At 46.7% G+C, this 21,028-nt stretch overlaps 3 protein-coding genes across 3 annotated transcripts; 1 reads left to right on the forward strand and 2 right to left on the reverse strand.

Annotated features, from left to right (window-relative positions):
* The first annotated feature begins 3,550 nt into the window (after positions 1 to 3,550).
* Positions 3,551 to 13,541, forward strand: UBXN1 (UBX domain protein 1). The gene is made up of 10 exons (XM_087881090.1): positions 3,551 to 3,689; positions 4,624 to 4,716; positions 6,885 to 6,938; positions 7,054 to 7,175; positions 7,719 to 7,785; positions 8,930 to 9,121; positions 9,681 to 9,732; positions 10,686 to 10,805; positions 11,344 to 11,527; positions 13,218 to 13,541. Exons 2-10 carry the CDS (start codon positions 4,658 to 4,660, stop codon positions 13,265 to 13,267), a joined length of 900 nt encoding a protein of 299 aa, XP_087737216.1. The 5' UTR covers positions 3,551 to 3,689; positions 4,624 to 4,657; the 3' UTR covers positions 13,268 to 13,541.
* A 728-nt stretch (positions 13,542 to 14,269) lies between these two features.
* On the reverse strand, positions 14,270 to 16,956 carry DMAC1 (distal membrane arm assembly component 1). Its single transcript, XM_060685047.2, has 2 exons — positions 16,677 to 16,956; positions 14,270 to 14,700 (listed from the first exon to the last, which is right to left on the reverse strand). The coding sequence occupies exons 1-2, from the start codon at positions 16,888 to 16,890 to the stop codon at positions 14,648 to 14,650; spliced, it is 267 nt and encodes an 88-aa protein (XP_060541030.2). The 5' UTR covers positions 16,891 to 16,956; the 3' UTR covers positions 14,270 to 14,647.
* A 1,446-nt stretch (positions 16,957 to 18,402) lies between these two features.
* LOC148111519 (uncharacterized) lies at positions 18,403 to 20,813 on the reverse strand. Its single transcript, XM_087881094.1, has 2 exons — positions 20,460 to 20,813; positions 18,403 to 18,689 (listed from the first exon to the last, which is right to left on the reverse strand). Exons 1-2 carry the CDS (start codon positions 20,796 to 20,798, stop codon positions 18,561 to 18,563), a joined length of 468 nt encoding a protein of 155 aa, XP_087737220.1. The 5' UTR covers positions 20,799 to 20,813; the 3' UTR covers positions 18,403 to 18,560.
* Positions 20,814 to 21,028: the final 215 nt, after the last annotated feature.

Genomic DNA, 21,028 nt, shown 5'->3' on the forward strand with positions numbered 1-21,028 from the left:
TCTATCTTTCTATCTACATCTACATCTGTCTTCTGTGTGTGTGTGTCTGTCTGTCTATGTCTGTTTGTCTGTCTAGCTATCATCTATTAAGTATGTTGACTATACAATATCTATCTATCTATCTATCTATCTATCTATCTATCTATCTATCTATCTACATCTACATCTGTCTCCTGTGTGTGTCTGTCTATGTCTGTTTGTCTGTTTATCTATCTATCATCTATTAAGTATGTTGACTATACAATATCTATCTTTCTATCTACATCTACATCTGTCTTCTGTTTGTGTCTGGCTGTCTATCTATCTATCATCTATTAAGTATGTTGACTATACAATATCTATCTTATCTATTCTTTCTATCTATCTATGTATCTATGTATCTATCTACATCTACAACTGTCTTCTGTGTGTGTCTGTCTATGTCTGTTTGTCTGTTTGTCTGTCTATCTATCATCTATTAAGTATGTTGACTATACAATATCTATCTTTCTATGTATCTATCTATCTTTCTATCTATCTACATCTGTCTTCTGTGTGTGTGTGTCTGTCTGTCTATGTCTGTTTGTCTGTCTATCTATCATCTATTAAGTATGTTGACTATACAATATCTATCTATCTATCTATCTATCTATCTCTATCTTTCTTTCTATGTATTTATCTATCTTTCTATCTACATTACATCTGTCTCCTGTGTGTGTCTTGTCTATGTCTGTTTGTCTGTCTGTCTATCTATCATCTATTAAGTATGTTGACTATACAATATCTATCTTTCTATGTATCTATCTATCTTTCTATCTATCTACATCTGTCTTCTGTGTGTGTGTGTCTGTCTGTCTATGTCTGTTTGTCTGTCTAGCTATCATCTATTAAGTATGTTGACTATACAATATCTATCTATCTATCTATCTCTATCTTTCTTTCTATGTATTTATCTATCTTTCTATCTACATTACATCTGTCTCCTGTGTGTGTCTTGTCTATGTCTGTTTGTCTGTCTGTCTGTCTATCTATCATCTATTAAGTATGTTGACTATACAATATCTATCTATCTATCTATCTATCTATCTATCTATCTATCTATCTATCTATCTATCTTTCTATCTACACCTACATCTGTCTTCTGTGTGTGTGTGTCTGTCTGTCTATCTATCTATCAATCATCTATTAAGTATGTTGACTATATAATATACGTGTATCGTGGTGGTAATCCGGACAGACAATAAACCAGATAAAATTTAAAATAAGAGTTCAAATACATTTACAAAACAAGCTCCAATCTGTGAGTGAGATCCAAGGTTCAGCCTGTCATAAATGATCGGGCCGACACGCTAAAATCCCACTAAATAAGACAACCTCCGAAAGCCAACGCATCTAAGACTATTAAGATGTAGAGTTAAGGGATAAGTGGCCCATCAGGATTCATGGATCTTCTTTGGACCAGACCAGTCCGTGTCAAAAGGCAGCCTGTGTGGGGGGTTTTGTGTGTGTGTGTGTATGTTGTGTATGTGTTTGTGTGTGCCAGGCCAGGGAGGAGGAGCTGGGCAAAGGGCCAGGGGGGCCCTAAAGAGCTGGGAAAGGCTGGAGCAGCTGAACTGGAAGGGATTTGCTGGCCCCGAATTCACCTTTTCACAATCAAAGACTCCAATTGTTTATTTGGATGAGTCAGACATGTACCAGGGCTGGACAGAGAACAGCTGAGCAACCTCCATTCAAGGACACGGAAAAATTTAACTCTTTGCTGGGGCGACACCACAAGTAGCAATTGAACAGCATTTGCCAAAAAGGCATTAAGAGTTGTTAACCTAATCTTGCGAAGCTTCTTCTCGGGTAACGTTGTCCTGCAAACGAGGGCCTGCAAAACCTTTGCCAGACCAATTCTTGAATACAGCGCGTCTGTACGATTGAGCGAGCCCAGAGGTATTTCACGAGAAGAGTCCTCCACTCCTCTGCTTACAACAGAATACCTAAGGCCACCAGGCTTGAAATTTTGCCAGATTCTATTCTATTCTATTCTATTCTATTCTATTCTATTCTATTCTATTCTATTCTATTCTATTCTATTCTATTCTATTCTATTCTATTCTTCCTCTCCTCCTCCTCCTCCTTCTTCTTCTCCTCCTCCTCCTCGTCCTCCCTTCTTCCCCTTCCCCGCCCCCAGAAGTGGTCCCACTGGGAAAAATTTGTCACACCCAACACAAGGGGATGAACTCAGCAGTGCTGCAACTGAGAAGGGGAATAGTGTAAGGTTTTTGGTTCCACGGGCAGCTTCTTTTTGAGCCATAATTATTATTATTGCTGTTGTTGTTGTTTCTTCTTCTTCTTCTTCTTCTTCTTCTTCTTCTTCTTCTTCTTCTTCTTCTTCTTCTTCTTCTTCTTCTTCTTCTTCTTCTTCTTCTTCTCCTCCTCCTCCTCCTCCTCCTCCTCCTCCTCCTCCTCCTCCTCCTCCTCCTGATTCTTATTCCTCCTCCTCCTCTTCTTCTTGTTTTTCTTGTCCTCTTCCTCCTCCCCTTCTTCTTCTTCTTCTCCTCCTCCTGATTATTTCTCTTCCTCCTCCTTTTTTCTTCTTCTTGTCCTCCTCCTCTTCCTGATTCTTATTCCTCCTCCTCCCACCTTCTTCTTCTTCTTCTCCTCCTGATTCTTATTCCTCCTCCTCCTCCTCCTTCTTCTTCTTCTTGTCCTCCTCCTGATTCTTATTCCTCCTCCTCCTCCTGATTCTTATTCCTCCTCCTCCTCCCCCTTATTCTTCTTCTCCTCCTCCTGATTATTTCTCTTCCTCCTCCTCTTCTTCTTCTTGTCCTCCTCCTGATTCTTATTCCTCCTCCTCCTCCTGATTCTTATTCCTCCTCCCCCCTTCTTCTTCTTCTTCTTGTACTCCTCCTCCTGATTCTTCTTCCTCCTCCTCCTGATTATTTCTCTTCCTCTTCCTCCTCCTCCTCTTCTTCTTCTTCTTGTACTCCTCCTCCTGATTCTTCTTCATCCTCCTCCTGATTATTTCTCCTCCTCCTCCTCCTCCTCCTCCTCCTCCTCCTCCTCCTCCTCCTCCTCTTCTTCTTCTTCTTCTTCTTCTCCTCCTCCTGATTCTTCTTCCTCCTCCTCCTGATTATTTCTCCTCCTCCTCCTCCTCCTCCTCCTCCTCCTCCTCCTTTCTATTTCTATTATTATTATTATTAATTTCCAGAATCCCCCAGCCAGCCCGCTTTCACATGAGTGGACGTCAACTCCCCATCAGAATTCCCCTTCCTAGCTGGGGAATCCTGGCAGTCGAAGAGCTCCAACCCATCTTTACCATGGCTGAAGATGAGAAAACAAACCCCAAATCTAGGGCGTGCTGCTGCTGCGCTCCCACAAATCCCCCCCCCAATTCAGCCAATCGTAGCTTGTTGCGCGTCGTGCAAAAAAAAAAAATAAAAGTTTCCTTTAAACTTTAAAGGCGAAAAGCGAGCGACCTCCAGCAGCCACGAGGGGGCAGCAAAGAGACCGCGAAAGCTCGGAGGGCGGGGCGGGGCGGAGCGAGGAGGAAGAAAGAAACACTCCCCCGCCCTCCTTTGGCCCTCCGCGGCCACCGTCCGCTCTTCCGGCATCCGGCCCACGTGACCCAAACAGCGGCCTCGCGCTTCCGGTTTTGCCCGCCTGCCTTTCCTCCCTCTTTTCCTCGCCCGCCGCTTCCCGCTTCTTCGCCGGAGCCGCCGGTGAGGGCTCCCCTTCCGCCTGGGGGGGTGGCAGGCTGGGCTCGCGTGGGCCCCGGGTGTGGGTGTTGGTGTTTGCGGGGGGGGGCTCTCCTCGAAGGCCCGGACTACAAGGCCCATCATCCCCCGCCGCGGCTCTGTGTGGGGTTTTTTTGGTCCATTCCCGACCCATAATCCCCCGCCCAGCTCTCCTTCCACGTGGGGTGGGACGACGGTCTTTGCCTTCCCTCTCCCCCCTCCATCCTTCAAACATTGGGATGGACTACAAAGCCCATCACCCCCAATCTGCAGCCCCCACCCCCATCCCTGGGCTGGATAAACCCCACCACCACCCCTCCCAGGCGTCTTGGTTTTCACACCCCCACCCTCCTCTCCCATTGGGCTGTGGATCACAAGGCCCATCCTCCCCCGCCGCGGCTGGGGGGGGTGCCTGACCAGACCCATAATCCCCTGCCCAGGCGGGCTCATCCCACCTCCCTCCTTCCACGTGGGGTGGGACGACGGTCTTGCCTTCCCCACCCCCACAATCCTCCAAAAATTGGGATGGACTACAAAGCCCATCACCCCCAATCTGCAGCCCCCACCCCTTCCTATCTATTATCCCCCATTGGGCTGGATAAACTCCCCCCCCACACCCCTCCCAGGCGTCTTGGTTCTCCCCCCCATCCCATTGGGCTGTGGATCACAAGGCCCATCCTCCCCCGCCGCACCTGGGGGCCAACCCATAATCCCCTGCCCAGGCGGGTTCATCCCACCTCCCTCCTTCCACGTGGGGTGGGACGACGGTCTTGCCTTCCCTCCCCCCCTCCTTCAAAAATCGGACTACAAAGCCCATCACCCCCAATTATTATTATTATTATTATTATTATTATTATTAAATACAATCCGAAGGATAAACATCCGCTAAAGGCCGGCTAATCTCTCTCTTATTTTGCAGAATTTGCTGGCCGCGACGGTGCGAAAAAGGCAGCATGATGGAAAACACGGCCCTGGAAAGTTTGATCGAGATGGGCTTCCCGCAGAACCGAGCGTAGGTCTCCATCCCGGGAAAAATGTGGGGTTTCTGTGGGAGGGGACAACCCCGCCTTAACGGGTTCCGAAAATGCGCGCCTGTCGCGTGGGAGGTTTTTTTATTTATGAATTATTTCATTTTATTAAATTTCTATACCGCCCTTCTCCCGAAGGACTCAGGGCGGTGAACAGCCGGAAGCTAAAACACAGGAAATGCAAAATCTAAAATAAATTAAAACAAATCGAATAATTTAGGCTGAATTTTAAAATACCCCCATGATTAAACAGATTAAAAATTTATGTTTAAAATTTAAATTTAAAAGAGGTTTTGGGTTTACAAGGGAAGGAACACAGCTGCATTTTAACCGAAGCTTTTCTGGGCTGTGAGACGTGGAGGAAACGTGGGGAAAAAACAACAACGGAGCAGTGCTTCTCTCTCAGCTTGGCGGTTTTCCTGCAGACGTCTCATGACCCAGCTGGGTAACATCATCAGCGCTGTAGAAGGGAGAAGGGTTTGCTCCCTAGTCGGGGTTGACTCGGGTGTTCTTGGTGCTTGGTTAGACTGTTGTTTCTTGAGTTGTCAACTGACAACACTAAAGGCGAGCTACTCGTGGGTAAATAAAAAGTAAACCTCCCCATCCTTGCAGCACGGATGACGTTCCCTAGTTGGGTCATGAGACGTCTGCAAGAAAACCACCAAGCTCAGAGAGCACCAAGGACCCCACAGTAGTCCTCCTCCTCCTCCTCCCTTTTAGCACTGATGATGCTCCCTAGTTGGGTCAAGAAACGTCTCCAACCAAGCTCAGAGAGCACCAAGGGCCACAGTTCTCCTCCTCCTCCTCCCTTCTAGCACTGATGATGTTAGGCAGCTGGGTCATGAAACGTCTCCAAGAAAAAAACCAAGCTCAGAGAGCACCAAGGGCCCCACAGTTTTTCTCCTCCTCCTCCTCCTCCCTTCTAGCACTGATGATGTTCTCTAGTTGGGTCATGAAACGTCTCCGAGAATACCACCAAGCTCAGAGAGCACCAAGGGCCCCACAGTTTTTCTCCTCCTCCTCCCTTCTAGCACTGACGACGTTACCCAGTCGGGTCCTGAAACGTCCAAGAACCCCCCCCCACAGCTCAAGAGAGCACCGAGGACCCCCCCTCCCCAGTTCAACCCCGAGCTACGATACTAAGTCACTTCCGTCCTCTTAAACTCCCATCGCGGCGTGAATTCTCCTCGTCCGTTTCTCTGTTCCTCCAGAAGGTGTCAGAGCAGTAGAATCGTCGTAATTCGGGAGAGGGCCGGAAAACGGGAGGGGAGGGGCGAAAACCCTTGGGTTTCCCCCCGGCGGGGGAGGGGGGCTCCTTACACACGGTCACTCATGCCCTCGTCACCTCCCGCCTGGACTATTGTAACGCTCTCTACATGGGGCTCCCCTTGAGGAGCACCCGGAGGCTCCAGCTGGCGCAGAGTGCGGCCGCACGGGTGGTGACGGGAGCGACATGGCGCTCCCATGTAACGCCCCTCCTGCGCGAGCTGCACTGGCTCCCGGTGGTCTTCCGGGTGCGCTTCAAGGTCTTGGTTACCACCTTTAAAGCGCTCCATGGCTCAGGACCTGGGTACTTGCGGGACCGCCTACTACCACCAATAGCCCCCCACCGGCCGGTACGCTCTCATAGAGAGGGGCTCCTCCGGGTGCCGTCGGCCAAACAATGTCGACCGGCAGCCCCTAGGGGGAGAGCCTTCTCTATGGGGGCACCCACTATCTGGAACGAGCTCCCCCCGGAGATACGGATCTGCACACCTTCCGTCGCGTGCTTAAGACATTTTTATTTGGCCTAACTTTCTCCCTCTTTTTAAACAATTTTAATAATTTTAATATTTTTAATCCTCAAAGTTTCAATTTGTTTTAAATTGATTGGGGTTTTCATCTGTCTGGGCCAAAACTATTGAATTCGATTTTATTTCTGCTTTTTAAAATTTTTGTATGTATGTATTTTATTGTTGGCTGTTCACCGCCCTGAGTCCTTCGGGAGTAGGGCGGTATACAAATATGAAAAATAAATAAATAAATAAATAAATAAATAAATAAATAAATAAATAAATAAATAAATAAATAAATAAATAAATAAATAAATATCAAATAAAAGTAAAGTAAGTAAAAGAATGCCATGTTTTGCTTTCCTCCCCCCCCCCTCCAGAGAGAAGGCGCTCGCTCTGACCGGCAATCAGGGTATCGAACAAGCCATGGATTGGTAGGTATGCTCTCCTACCTTCCCCACTTCTTTACGAAATCCTCCCCCCTCCGTCTCCCTCCTCCCCTCCTCCCCTTCTGAATGGCCGTCGTTGTCGTCTCTCTTTTGGACCCAGGTTGGTGGAACATGAGAACGATCCCAATCTGGATGAACCCTTCGCCGCCCCTCAAGGCCCCGTTCCGGATGCCGAGGAATCCCCCAAAGGACCGACGCCGGATTCGGAGCAAGGGGGATCAGGTCAGAGAGCAGATCTTGGCGGGCGTGCCGGCGGAGTGCCCCACAGGTGGTCCTCGACTTAACGAACATTCCAAATTAACAACGGCGCTAAGGGGGAAAAAAAAAGCGACTTAGGAGCGTTTTTCACACTTAACGACCGTTGCGGCATCTCCGTTCACCCTTAACGACCGTTGCGGTCACGGGATCAGAATTCAGACGGTTGGCAGCTGACTCGCATGGATGACGGGGGTGGTGTGATCCCCCTTTTGCGAACCTTCGGACAAGCCGAGTCAACGGGGGAAGCCGAATTCACTTAACGACCGGGTGACTGATTTAACAAGTGCCATGGGTCACTTAACAACGGTGGCCAGAAAAGTCGCACAACGGGGCGAAATTCACTTTGACGGATGACTCGCTTAGCAACAAATCCCGGGCTCCGTGGTGGTCCTACGTTGAGGGCTACCTGTAGAGGGTTGCACATCCTTTGATCATGACTCGGCAGTGGATTATGGTTTTCATTTGCCCGGTCCCTTGAAAAGGTGTAAACAAAGTTTCTTCCCGTAGGAGAGGTGGCTGAAGGAGAGACACAGCGTCCCCTGACGGAAGAGGAAAAGCAGGAACAGACGAAAAGGTTAGGCCTACTCTTCATCCCTTCCCTACTCTCCTCCCTTCCCTACTCTCCTTCATCCCTCCCCTACTCTCCTCCCTTCCCTACTCTCCTTCATCCCTCCCTCCCCTACTCTTCTTCCTCCCTTCCCTACTCTCCTCCCTTCCCTACTCTCCTTCATCCCCTACCCTTCATCCCTCCCCTGCTCTCCTCCCTTCCCTACTCTCCTTCATCCCTCCCTCCCCTACTCTTCTTCCTCCCTTCCCTACTCTCCTTCATCCCCTACCCTTCATCCCTTCCCTACTCTCCTTCATCCCTCCCTCCCCTACTCTTCTTCCTCCCTTCCCTACTCTCCTTCATCCCTCCCTCCCCTACTCTTCTTCCTCCCTTCCCTACTCTCCTCCCTTCCCTACTCTCCTTCATCCCCTACCCTTCATCCCTTCCCTACTCTCCTCCCTTCCCTACTCTCCTTCATCCCTCCCTCCCCTACTCTTCTTCCTCCCTTCCCTACTCTCCTTCATCCCCTACCCTTCATCCCTTCCCTACTCTCCTTCATCCCTCCCTCCCCTACTCTTCTTCCTCCCTTCCCTACTCTCCTTCATCCCCTACCCTTCATCCCTTCCCTACTCTCCTTCATCCCTCCCTCCCCTACTCTTCTTCATCCCTCCCCTACTCTCCTTCATCCCCTACCCTTCATCCCTTCCCTACTCTCCTTCATCCCTCCCTCCCCTACTCTTCTTCATCCCTCCCCAACTCTCCTCCCTTCCCTACTCTCCTTCATCCCTTCCCTACTCCCCTCCCTCCCCTATTCTCCATCCCTTCCCTACTCTCCTTCATCCTCTACCCTTCATCCCTTCCCTACTCTCCTCCCTCCCCTATTCTTCATCCTCTACCCTTCATCTCTTCTCTTCCCTACTCCCTCCCCTACTCTTCATCCCTTCTCTGCTCTCCTTCATCCCTCCCTCCACTACTCTTCTTCATCCCTTCCCTACTCTCCTCCCTTCCCTACTCTCCTTCATCCCCTACCCTTCATCCCTTCCCTATTCTCCTTCATCCCTCCCTTCCCTGCTCCCCTACTCTCCTTCCTCCTTCCCTCCCCGGGCTGAGGGCCAGCTGTGCCTCCTAAGCGCCTCCAGCGGTTCCTTTCGCCCTCCCGTCCCCCCCCCAGGATGATGGAGCTGATCTACCAGAAGCAGAAGGAGCGCGAAGAGCGGGAGAAGCGGGAGACGATCGAGCGGGAGAAGCAGCGCCGGAAACAAGGCCAGGAGCTGCTGCTCATCCGCCAGAAGCTGCAGGAGGACGAGATGAAGAAGCTGGCCGAGGAGAGGCGGAGGGAGAAGCTGGAGGAGAAGCTGGCCAAGTGAGGGACCCTCTGTCTGTGTGTGTGTGTGTGTCTGTATGTGGTGTGTGTGTGAGAGAGAGAGTGTGAGTGTGTAAACCTGTAGGAATCCAGGGGGAAAATTGCATTTCCGGCTGGGGCGGAGCAGCCCGGATTCCCTCTAAACCTGCCTCCTTCCGCCTTTACGACTTCAAGATGGCTGGACTTTCACTCCCAGAATTCCCCAGCTAAAGGGGCGGGGACTTCCGCTCGCTGTCTTGAGGAATTCTGGGAGTGGAAGTCCAGCCTCCTCAAAAGTGTCCAAACCCTGCTTAAAACAGGAGGATCTTGGACTACATCTCCCAGCATCCCCCGGGAACGGGATCCCCTATTTGGCAGGGGATGCTGGGAAACTTCATTTCGGCTCCATCGAGGGCCTGTGGGGAGGGTGGAGGGGGGGCTGAAGCATTGCATTCTGGGTAAAGGGAGTCCGTCTGCTTTTGTCCGCCACCATGTTCGTCACCCCCCAAACTGGAGCGAGGAAGGGCATCCTTCCACCATTAACCCCCCCTCCCTCCCCCCCCCCGGTTCCTTTTTTCAGGCAGCGAGTGCGGGAGAAGATTGAACGCGACAAGGCCGAGCGAGCCAAGAAGGTGAGAAAGTAAAAAGGGGTTTAATTTTTATCATTTAGACTAAGGTTGCCCTTCGTGTTTTCTTTCTTCAGCCATCTTCTCTTCTCTTCTCTCTTTCCTTCCTTCCTTCCTCTGTCAGTCCTTCCTATCTCTCTTTTCTTCCCCCTTCCTTCCTTCTTCCTTCCTCCCCTCCCTCCCTCCCTCATCCTCTCCTCCTTTCTTCATTCCTCTCTCAATCCTTCCTTTTTTCCCCCCTTCCTTCCTTCCCTCATCCTCTCCTCCTTCCTTTCCTCTCCCTCCATCCTTCCCTCTTCCTTCCTTTCTCCCTCCCTCCCTTCTCCTCTTCCTTTCCTTTCTTCTATCTTCTTTTCCTTTCTTTCCTTTTCTTTCCTTTCTTCTTTCCTTTCCTTTCCTTTCTTCTTTCTTTCGCTTCCCTTCCTTCTATCTTCCTTTCCTTTCTTCTATCTTCTTTTCCTTTCTTTCCTTTTCTTTCCTTTTTTCTTTCCTTTCCTTTCTCCTTCCCTTCTTTCTGTCTTCCTTTCTTTTCTTCTATCTTCTTTTCCTTTCTTTCCTTTTCTTTCCTTTTTTCTTTCCTTTCCTTTCTCCTTTCCTTCCCTTCCCTTCCTCCTATCTTCCTTTCCTTTCTTCTATCTTCCGTTCCTTCTTTCCTTTTCTTTCTTTCCTTTCCTTTTTCCTTTCTTTCTTCTATCTTCCTTCCCTTCCCTTCCCTTCTTCTATCTTCCTTTCCTTCTTTCCTTTCCTTCCCTTCCCTTTCTTTTCCTTTCCTTCCCTTCCCTTCCCTTCTTTCCTATCCTATCTTATCCTATCCCTCCCTCCCTCATCCTAGCTGGGGAATTCTGGCAGTTGAAGTCCACCCATCTCAAAAGTTACCGAGCATGAGAAACGCTGGTTTAATACGCATTGCACAGCTTGGCGGGCGACTTTTGCTCACCTTCCTGGTTTTTGCCCCCTAGTTCGGCTGCAGTAGCGCCACCCAGGCCTCCCCCCTGCCCGACCAGATGGAGCCCGTGCTAATCTCCTCCCCCAGCCAGGAGTTCCCCGTCAAGCGAGAATACGACCAGTGCAAGATTCAGGTAAGGCGCTAGTAAGTTTGACGGCGTGAAAAACCTCCTGCGTTGAACTCCTTTGGGCAGACCAGCTCTTAGTTGCGATGCAGTAAAATCTGGAATGGAGAACAAGGAAAAGCTGGCTTTTGTAAGTCCTCAACTTACAACCGTTCGCTTAGTGACTGCTTGAAGCTACAACGGCACCGGAAAAAATATTAAATATGGCTTGTTTCTCACACGATGGTTGCAGCATCTCACAGTCACATGATCCAAAAATTCAGTCACTTGGCAACTGACTTGTATTTACGATAGTTGCAGTCTCTCTTTTGCGACCTTCTGACCAGCTAAGTTAATGGGGAAGCCGGATTCGCTTAACGGCCGCATGACTAACTTAACAACTGCGGTGATTCCCTTAACAACTGTCTGGCGAGGACGGTCGTAAAAAAAAAGGGGGCTCAAAACTCACTTAACCCCCCTCTCGCTTAGCAACAGAAACGTTTGCCTCAATTTTGGTCGTTAAGTCGAGGACCACCTGTCAATGAGGATTTGATTTTGCTCCGGGTAGGTGAGACTCCTGGATGGCACCTCTCTGACTCACACCTTCAAAGCCAAGGAGCAACTGGCAGCCGTGCGGCTGTACGTGGAGCTGAACCGCAAAGATGGCGGCGAAGATCCTTTTCACCTCCTGACGAGTTTCCCCCGGCGGGTTTTCACTGAGGAAGACATGGAAAAGCCCCTGCAGGAGTTGGGTGAGTTTGGGGGTCGAAGTGGAGCGGGGGGGGGCCTCCAATGCTTTTGCCTCGTTCCTAAATGCCAGGAATCTCAAAGCATAACGATGTTTTAAGAGAGGCGTTGTAACAAAGTGCATCCCTGTCTGGCTTGGTGGCAGCAGTGCCTCAGATAGAAAGTCCCTACAGAGAGTGGTGAGGACAGTGGAGATCATAGGAAGCTTGCTTCCCTTTATTCGGGATCCTGCTTATAAGAGCAATGTGCTTAGAGACTCCACACACCCCACTTTACGGCCTCGTTCTGTTGCTCCCCTCTGGGAGGAGATTTCAAAGTCTCTCTAGCACGACCACCCGATTCCGTAAGAGCTTTGTCCCCCTAGGCCAACCGTCTGGTAAACTCGCAAGATTCGTTTTTCTTGCCATAAACACGGATATACATCCGAACTAGACGGTTTCTCTGTCTCATATGATATATGTGGGTATATACATAATTTTGCATTTATTTATCTTGTCATGTTTATGTAGTGTAAAATTGGAGGTTGTGACCCTTTAAGAGCTGTATGCAACAAGCTGTGTGTCATTTTTAATATATGCCAATTAGTGTACATTCAAAGCAACAATAAAGTTATTATTCTATTCTCTGTTCTGTTCTAATTCTATAAATTCTTTCTATTCTTATTCTGTTCTATTTCTATTTTAATTCTATTTCTATTCTATTAATTCTATTTCTATTCTTATATTATTTATAATATTATAAGAATAGAATAAATACCGTGTTTCCCCAAAAATAAGACCCCGTCTTATATTTTTTTAATATTACTCTATTCCATTATTCTATTTCTATTCGTATTTTATTTCTGTTTCTTCTTCTATTCCTATTCTATTAATTCTTTCTATTCTTATTCTTCTCTTTCTATTTTAATTCTATTTTCTCCCTCTTTTATAAAATAATTTCTAATTTTTAATATTTTTTTAGTATTTTATATATTCAAATTTTAAAATTGGTTTTAAATTGATTGGGGTTTTAATTTGTCTGGGCCAAAACTATTTAATTTGATTTTAATTCTGCTTTTATGGATTTTATTGTTGGCTGTTCACCGCCCTGAGTCCTTCGGGAGTAGGGCGGTATAGAAATCAAATAAAATAAATAAAAAATAAATAAATTTCTCTTATTCTATTAATTCTATTTCTATTCTTATTTTATTTATAATATTATAAGAATGCAACGTTTTCCCAAAAATAAGACCCTCTTATATTTTTTTGAACCCCGAAATAAGCGCGTGGACTTTTTGCCATGCCCTCAAAAGCCCAATTGGGCTTATTATCAGGGGATAATGTCTTATTTTGGGGGGGAAACGGTATTAGTAATATTATTCTATTTCATTCTTTTTCTATTCGTATTTTATTTCTATTTCTTCTTCTATTCCTATTCTATTAATTCTTTCTATTCTTATTCTTCTATTCTATTTTAATTCTTATTCTATTAATTCTATTTCTATTCTTATATTCTTCTACTGTTATTCTATTCATTATTTATTCTATTCTGAGCAAACCTGGATTCGCAACCTCCTCAGCATTCCATCCGAGGAGGGGGATTCTGGGAATTAAAGTCCATCGAAACGTTGCCAAGATTGAGAAATTCTGCTTTCTTCCGTTCATTTTTTTTTCTCTCTCTCTCTCTCCACCCCCCCTTCCCCCCCTCTTTCTCCAGGCTTGGTGCCTTCCGCGGTGTTGATAGTGGCCAAGAAGGGGAACAGCTGAGTGGCGCTCTCTTCGCTTGTGGACGGTCGGTTGTGGCTTTCCCTCCTTCGCGCCGGTTGTTGGAGGCTGACCTAGCCCTGTAGTTACTGGGTGCCACCCTAGCGCACCAGCTCCCCCCTCCTTCCCTCCCCCCAGAGACTCTGAAACAGCAGCCCTTTAACCCAGGGGTACCAAAACAAGACATTATGTGGGTAGAAGAATTGGAGAGGAGCCAGCGTTCGCAACTGGATACCCCCCGAAGGCCAGCCCCGAATAAAACCTCTTCACCCTGGTGTGCCATTTGTGGTTTTATTTCTCGCCGGAGGAAACGAGCGCAGGATCTGGTCAGCCCAGCGGGACAGTCCCTCCCTCCAGCAATCCAGCATTGTGAGCAGGGTGGATAAAAATCAATGATTTTTTTTAAAAAAAATAAAAAAAATCAGATTTTTTTTTGATTTAAATCGGATTTTTTTGATTTAAATCGAATTTATTTTAATAAAAAACTTTTGGGGTAAAAATCTATCGTAAGATAGCTTTCTATTTAAGATACATAATTTAGTTTATTCAGCATGAAATTGAGCTTAGTTATGTAGCATGAGGCTGTCTATTCTGCAACACTAGGACTATTGGTGAGTCAACAGTGGGTCAAAGGAGTAGCAGAGATGACAGTTACTCTTTAAAAATTATGATTTAAATCGAGTTGATTTAAATCAAGCCTTTTTACTAGTCATTTAAATCATGATTTAAATCGTGATTTAAATCAACTCGATTTAAATCAAATCCACCCTGATTGTGAGGTAGACTGCCTCGGAAGGAGGAGACTGGATTGTAACTGAAAATGTGCAGAATCCGGATGTGCCCAAATGATGTTTTCCCGTAACACACAATATCCCCGGGGAGTTGAAATTGCAAATTATCCACGGAGGAAATTTGGGGTTCACAGCTAGCGACCGTGTTTTTTAAGTGAGGATCAGTTTTACGGGACCGAGCAAGGAGAGAAAAGAGACAGAAAACACACACAGCAAAATTAAGAGGGATTTTTTTTTCTCCCCCCTTCACCCAACAAGCATGATTTTAACTACAACGTAATTGGCAAGGTAGCTTATTCCGTTTACCAAACGCAATCAGGTCCACGTTCCTTACTTAAGAGACGATCGTCCCAAAGTGTCGTCATCGTAACTGACTTGTTTTGACACGGGGGGAAAAAACTCGCGCAACGACAGCAGCCATTTTGCGCGGAAGATCGAAAGCCTCAACGTTTCTGTCCTGTCTTAATGGATCGCAGGACATTCCCCCAATCTTCAAAATGAAAGATTTCATCCCCCCCATCCCTGCCGCACTCTGGGTTGCCTCCAGGTAGAACTTGGGAAGCCTCCGCCGATGAAGGATGTCTTCCTCGTCCTACTTCGGCTGGACGGGATCCAGGATGACTACGATCGCCCCCGAGTAAAGGCCTGGAAAGAGACAAAAAAAATCGTAGTTGGCAAAGGCACAACCAAGTTCTTCTGTGTGAGACTGCAGAAGGCAAAAAGAATCAAATGAATAAAATAGAAATAGAAGAATTAGAATTAGAATGACTTCTATACCGCTTCACAGTGCTTTTACAGCCCTCTCTAAGCAATTTACAGAGTCAGCCTCTTGCCCCCCCCCAACCGGGTCCTCATTTTAATGACCTCAGAAGGACGGAAGACTGAGTCAACCTTGAGCTGGTCAGGATCGAACTTCCTGGCTGTGGGCAGAGTTAGCTGGCAATGCTGCATTCTAACAGGAAGGAAGATAGCAAGAGACTTCACAGTACTTTACAGCCCTCTAAACGGTTTACAGAGTCAGCCTCTTGCCCTCCAACAATCTGGGTCCTCATTTTACCGACCTCGGAAGGCTGAGTTAACCTTGAGGCTGGTGAGATTCGAACCGCCAAATTGCAGGGAGCTGGCAGTCAGCAGAAATAGCCTGCAGGACTGCATTCTTAACCACTGCGCCACCGCAGCTCCTATAGAAATAATAAAGACTAGAATGGAATAGAATAGAAATAAAGACTAGAATGGAATAGAATAGAATTAATAGAATAATTTATTTATTTATTTATTATATTTCTATACCGCCTGTACAGTCAAGAAAAATATAGACACAAACATCATAAAATTGCTAATTAAAATTATTACTTAGTTTGGTCAATTAAATAAAACCCAGAATTAGATAACATTAAAAAAAAAGAATAGAATTCCAAAAATGGAGGATTATTAGGGCTGCCCAGAGTGGCTTGATAGTACAAATCCAATCCAATAATATATTAATAAATATAGATAATATATTTGAAACGATTAAAGGCCAGGTTGATTAGTGGCGAAGGTACCAAGCTGGAAATCAGAAAACCAGTTCTAGTCCCAGTTTAGGCATGAAAGCCAATTGGGTGACTGGGCCAGAGGTGAAATCCAGCTGGTTCTGACAGGTTCTGGAGAACCGGTAGCGGAAATTTTGAGTAGTTCGGAGAACCGGCAAATACCACCTCTGGCTGGTCCCAAAGTGGGGTGGGAATGGGGATTTTGCAGTATCCTTCCCCTGCCACGCCCACAGAACCGATAGTAAAAAAATTTGAATTTCACCACTGGACTGGGCCAATCACCAGGAGACGGTGAGTTCTAGTTCCACCTTAGCTTTGAAAGCCAGCTGCATGATTCTGCACCAAACACTAGGAGACGGCGAGTTCTAGTCCTGCACCTTGGTCCAGAAAGCCGGCTGGGTGACTTATGGACCGATCCCCCAGGAGCTGGTAAATTCTAGTGCCATTTTAGGCATGGAAAAAAACATCTGGGTGATTTGGGGAAAATCCTTCCCTCTCGGCCCAGCCCCACCTCGCAGGGTTGTTATGAAGGCCAAAGAGCAGGAGAAAAGAAGCGTGAAGTACGTTTGCCGCCTGGAGTCCCTTATAAAGTAATAAAGCAGGGATAAAAAAACAAAAAAACAAAATCAAAACCAATAAATAACAATAGCTTGGTATTTCTGAATGCAGTCTCATTTAAAGGCGCTAGTCCTCGTGATTCAGACACTTAGGCTCTCTGATAAGACGCATTTTCCTATTCACAGCACTAAGAAAATCGATATAAATCAATAAAATTATTTTTTTTTAAAAAAAACCATTAATTTTTTTTAAAAAAAACCATTAATTTTTTTTTAAAAAAAACCATTAATTTTTTTTTTAAAAAAAAAACCATTCTTTTAATACATTCTTGCTCAGGATTGGGAGGGGAAATGCTGCCCTCCGGTGGCCCAGCTGCGTCATTGCACCCCCCCGAAAAACTCCCCAGCGCGCGCGGGGGGAGGAAAAAATGACCTCCACTCTGCAAGGCACATGCAATACACGTGTCTAACCTTGCACGTCCGAATCTACACCCCTCCCCCCACTGGGAAATACCCCTCCCCCACCATTTACCGATGGCGAAAACTATCCGAAAGATGTCATAGAGGTTCCCGGGCCTGGAACCTCTCAAGGACTGGCGGGCTCCCAGGTGGACCCAGAGCCCGGCGGCCAACAGCCCGCTGCCGGCCACCATTCGGCAGCTGAAGCAGGACCAGAAGGAGGACTTTTTGGGGGGCGCCGCGGAAGACCCCGCCACCACGCCGCCTCCGGAGGGCTGGGTCGCCATCTTCCCGCCGAGAAAAGATGGCCGCCTCCGCGCCGGAAGCCGCTCTTGCCGGGCCGCCGGAAGCGCGGAAAGGTCGCCATAGAGAGGAAAAGGGAAGGGGAAAAAAAAAAGAGACGTCCGACTTCTATAAACGTCCGGCGGGGGCACCAAGGTTCCTTATGCTTAGGTTCCGCTTGGGGGGGAAATAAAAGAGGAAACAAAACGAGGCCGTTTTGCAATATTTTGTGTTATTTTCCTTGGATGATAAAAAAAAATAATCTTTAAATTCCTGCGTTTCTTTCCCACCGGTGATCAATGGCTGCATCTTCCAGATTTCATTGGTCTTTTGTTCTAAATCTACCTCCTAAAATATGGGCTTCTTAAAAGTTCCCCCGAGGTGAAATCATCTCTTTATTTTTTCATCTTTTGCTTCCTTTTCCCCATGTTCTTTCCTTCCTTCTCTCCCTTTTCCTTTTCTTCCTTCTCTCCCTTTCTCCCATGTTTTCCTTCCTGTCTTCCTCTCCCTTTTCCTCCTTGTTCCTTTCTTCTCTCCCTCTTTTCCTTTCCTTCCTTCTCTCCCTTTCTCCCATCTTTTCCTTCCTTTCTTCCTTTTTTCTTCCTTGCTCCTTCCTTCCTTCTCTTTTCCTCTCCTTCCTTCTCTCCCTTTCTCCCATCTTTTCCTTCCTTTTTTCTTTTCTTCCTTGCTCCTTCCTTCTCCCTTTTCCTTTCCTTCCTTCTCTCCCTCCTCTTCCTTTCCTTCTTTCTCTCCCTTTTCCCCATCTTTTCCTTCCTTTCTTCTCCCCTTCCCTTCCTCTCTTCTCCTTCCCCTTTCTCCCATCTCTTTTCCTTCCTTCCCTTCCCTCCTTTCCTTTCCTTTCCTCTCCTCTTGCCCTTTCTTCTCCTTTCCCTCTCCCTTCCTTCCTTCCTATCCACCTATCTAACCATCTTCCTTCCTTCCCATATATGTATATTAGCAGTGTTAGTTATTAAACTGCATTTAAAATAATTAACCAGCTAAGCCACATATCAATAACTATATATTTATAAATATATAAATAAGTTACTACAGCACAGCTTGTGACAATTAACTTGGTAAGTGCCTTACATAAAAACACGAGCCACTATATATTTATAAATACACAGTCAAACTGCAGCTAGCAAATGCCTTCCAAAGTTTTTCCACCATAAACTTCTTTTGCACTTTTGTTCTTGAGCATCTCTCTACCAGTTTCCAGGCCAACTGATGTTAATATTTAATATCTCTTCATATTTTATCTTGTTGCTTTTACTTGTTTTACTTAAGCTGTCTAGAGACACCTTCTAGGCGACATATAAATTTTAATAAAATAAAAATTTTCAGGACGAACCAGACACTTAAGCTAGCAGCAGGCAAACCGTTTTTTCTTGCGGCATGATGTGTGAATTCAAAGACAAACGCACAACGATGGCCACGTTGGGCTGCCCTAAGGACGTGCGTTTTTCTAAGGTCCGTTTTTAAATTTTGCCAGGTGTGAAACACACAGAACAACACTCCAAAGTGCCACTTTTTCATTTATGAAGACAGCTTACCAAGCAAGCCATAGACGGACCCTGAGGAATAAATGGGTCGAAGGGAAAAAACAAAAAGCGATTTTCATTACAGAGTCACGACACTTCTGCAGTCCAAGGCCTCTTTCGAGTCACAGCCGTTGCTACTTTTTGGAAGAGAAAGATTTCCGAGCCCAATTCTCATCTGTCGTGGCGGCCTCTTTAAGGACTTCCATTATCAAAGCGTTCTGTCGTTGTGAGTCCGAATAATTCTGACTGGATTCCCGGAATTCCTGCATGGAGAACAAAGACGTGAGGAAGGCAAAACAAGGTTTTCAGGCATCCCCGTTTTTGTGGATCTGAGTATCACCTGAGGTGGAAAAAAAACCTACTTGTCCTTTGTGATCTGAGCCACATCTCTTCTCCTAAGACCTAACCAGTCAGAAAAGATTCTAGTCCTCATGGGTCTGAAATATGATCTTCTTTGAGAGGCTAAGCCTTGTGGTTCTGCATGGGCTATGTTATTTAAGGTGTTTTGGAGTAGAATCCTATTTAAGATGCTAGTCCTTGTGATCTAAAATGACAAGTTTAGTGTAGTGGTGAAGGTACCGGCCTAGACTCTTGAATCCTAGTTTTGCCAGGATCATGAAAGATTCATTTAATCATGAAAGCCGTCTGGGTTACGTTGAGCTAGTCACCCGCTCAGTCCAACCCACCTCACAGGGTTGTCGTGGGGAAAACAGGAGGAAGGAGTAATCAGCTAGGCTTGCCATCTTGAGTTATATATATAACTCAAAAAACAGGAGGTTAAAAAAAATCTAAATTTCATTTATTACGCACACCGAGCATGAGACTTATACAAGCAAAGAGCTGGATACAAGATACGGATTTACTACATAAAAATCAAACAAACAAATGAAATCAGAATCTAATAATAAGCGAAGCAAACAAATCTTAACGAATGAAATAAAAAGTCTAATCAATACATAAACAAATAAAAGGCTGGTATTTCTGAGTGCGTATTTAAGGCACTGGTAGTCCTCATGATTCACAACTGGGCCTTACACAAGGCACTGATCTGCGTGATTCTGCACAGGGTCTATATGCAAGGTGCTAGTCCTCATTATTCAGGCTAATCTTTATGCAAGGCGCTAGTCCTCATGATTCATGTCTTATGTAAGGCGCTAATCCTCATAATTCAGAACAAGGTTTTATGCAAGGCGCTAGTCCTCATCATTCAGAACAAGGCCCTCATGATTCAGTGTAGTCTTTATGCAAGGCGCTAGTCCTCATGATTCAGGTCTTATGTAAGGCGCTAGTCCTCATGAGGACTTTATGCAAGGCGCTAGTCCTCATGAGGACTTTCTGCAAGGCGCTAGTCCTCATTATTCGGAGTAGGCTCTTTATGCAAGGCGCTAGTCCTCATGATTCATGTCTTATGTAAGGCGCTAATCCTCATAATTCAGAACAAGGTTTTATGTAAGGCGCTAGTCCTCATCATTCAGAACAAGGCCCTCATGATTCAGTGTAGTCTTTATGCAGGGCGCTAGTCCTCATGATTCAGGTCTTATGAAAGGCGCTAGTCCTCATGAGGACTTATGCAAGGCGCTAGTCCTCATGAGGACTTTATGCAAGGCGCTAGTCCTCATTATTCGGAGTAGGCTCTTTATGCAAGGCGCTAGTCCTCATGATTCATGTCTTATGTAAGGCGCTAATCCTCATAATTCAGAACAAGGTTTTATGCAAGGCGCTAGTCCTCATCATTCAGAACAAGGCCCTCATGATTCAGTGTAGTCTTTATGCAGGGCGCTAGTCCTCATGATTCAGGTCTTATGCAAGGCGCTAGTCCTCATGAGGACTTTCTGCAAGGCGCTAGTCCTCATTATTCGGAGTAGGCTCTTTATGCAAGGCGCTAGTCCTCATGATTCAGGTCTTATGCAAGGCGCTAGTCCTCATGAGGACTTTATGCAAGGCGCTAGTCCTCATGAGGACTTTATGCAAGGCGCTAGTCCTCATGTTTTAAAGCGGCAACGGCAGGAAGCGGCCTGGGGCTATTTCCTCACCTTGCTGATCTTCGCCGAGCGCATCTCGTCGGACGGCCAGACCTGGAAGACCAACAGCGCCCCGACGAAGATGCCCACCCCGGTGCCCACCGCCTTAGCGACGCGCCCCTGGATGGCCATGGCAGGCCGCGGCGCTTCTTCCCGGAAGCGGCGAGGGGGACAGGAATCGGCGCCGGACCACCATAGAGAGCACAAGGGCGCCCGGCCGGCGCGTCGGCAGCTTAAGCTAAGAGAAGCTTGTTTCTCGGGGTTTGAGCGCCCTCGTGTGGCGGCCTCAGGAAATCTTCCCTTTCCCCCCCCTTTTTTCAAGTGTCCAAGCTTCACGGTTAGAATTTGCATTCAGGTTGCTGCACATATGTGGGTCACTTCAACCTTGGCCATTTGGAAGGAGGTGGACTTCAACTCCCAGAATTCTCCAGGCAGCAGGTCCACCCATCTAGAAGCAGGCTGGCTGGGGAATTCTGGGAGTTGGAGTCCAACCATCTTCACCCAGCATCTCGCACAGACAATTTCCAAAGTGGCAACAAAGTCAAAATTCTCCTCCAAAGCTCAGCTCAACCCTCTTGCCT

The sequence above is a fragment of the Pantherophis guttatus genome, chromosome 18 (assembly GCF_059756535.1).
Source record: "Pantherophis guttatus breed Tessera chromosome 18, ASM5975653v1, whole genome shotgun sequence".
NCBI lineage: Eukaryota > Metazoa > Chordata > Lepidosauria > Squamata > Colubridae > Pantherophis > Pantherophis guttatus.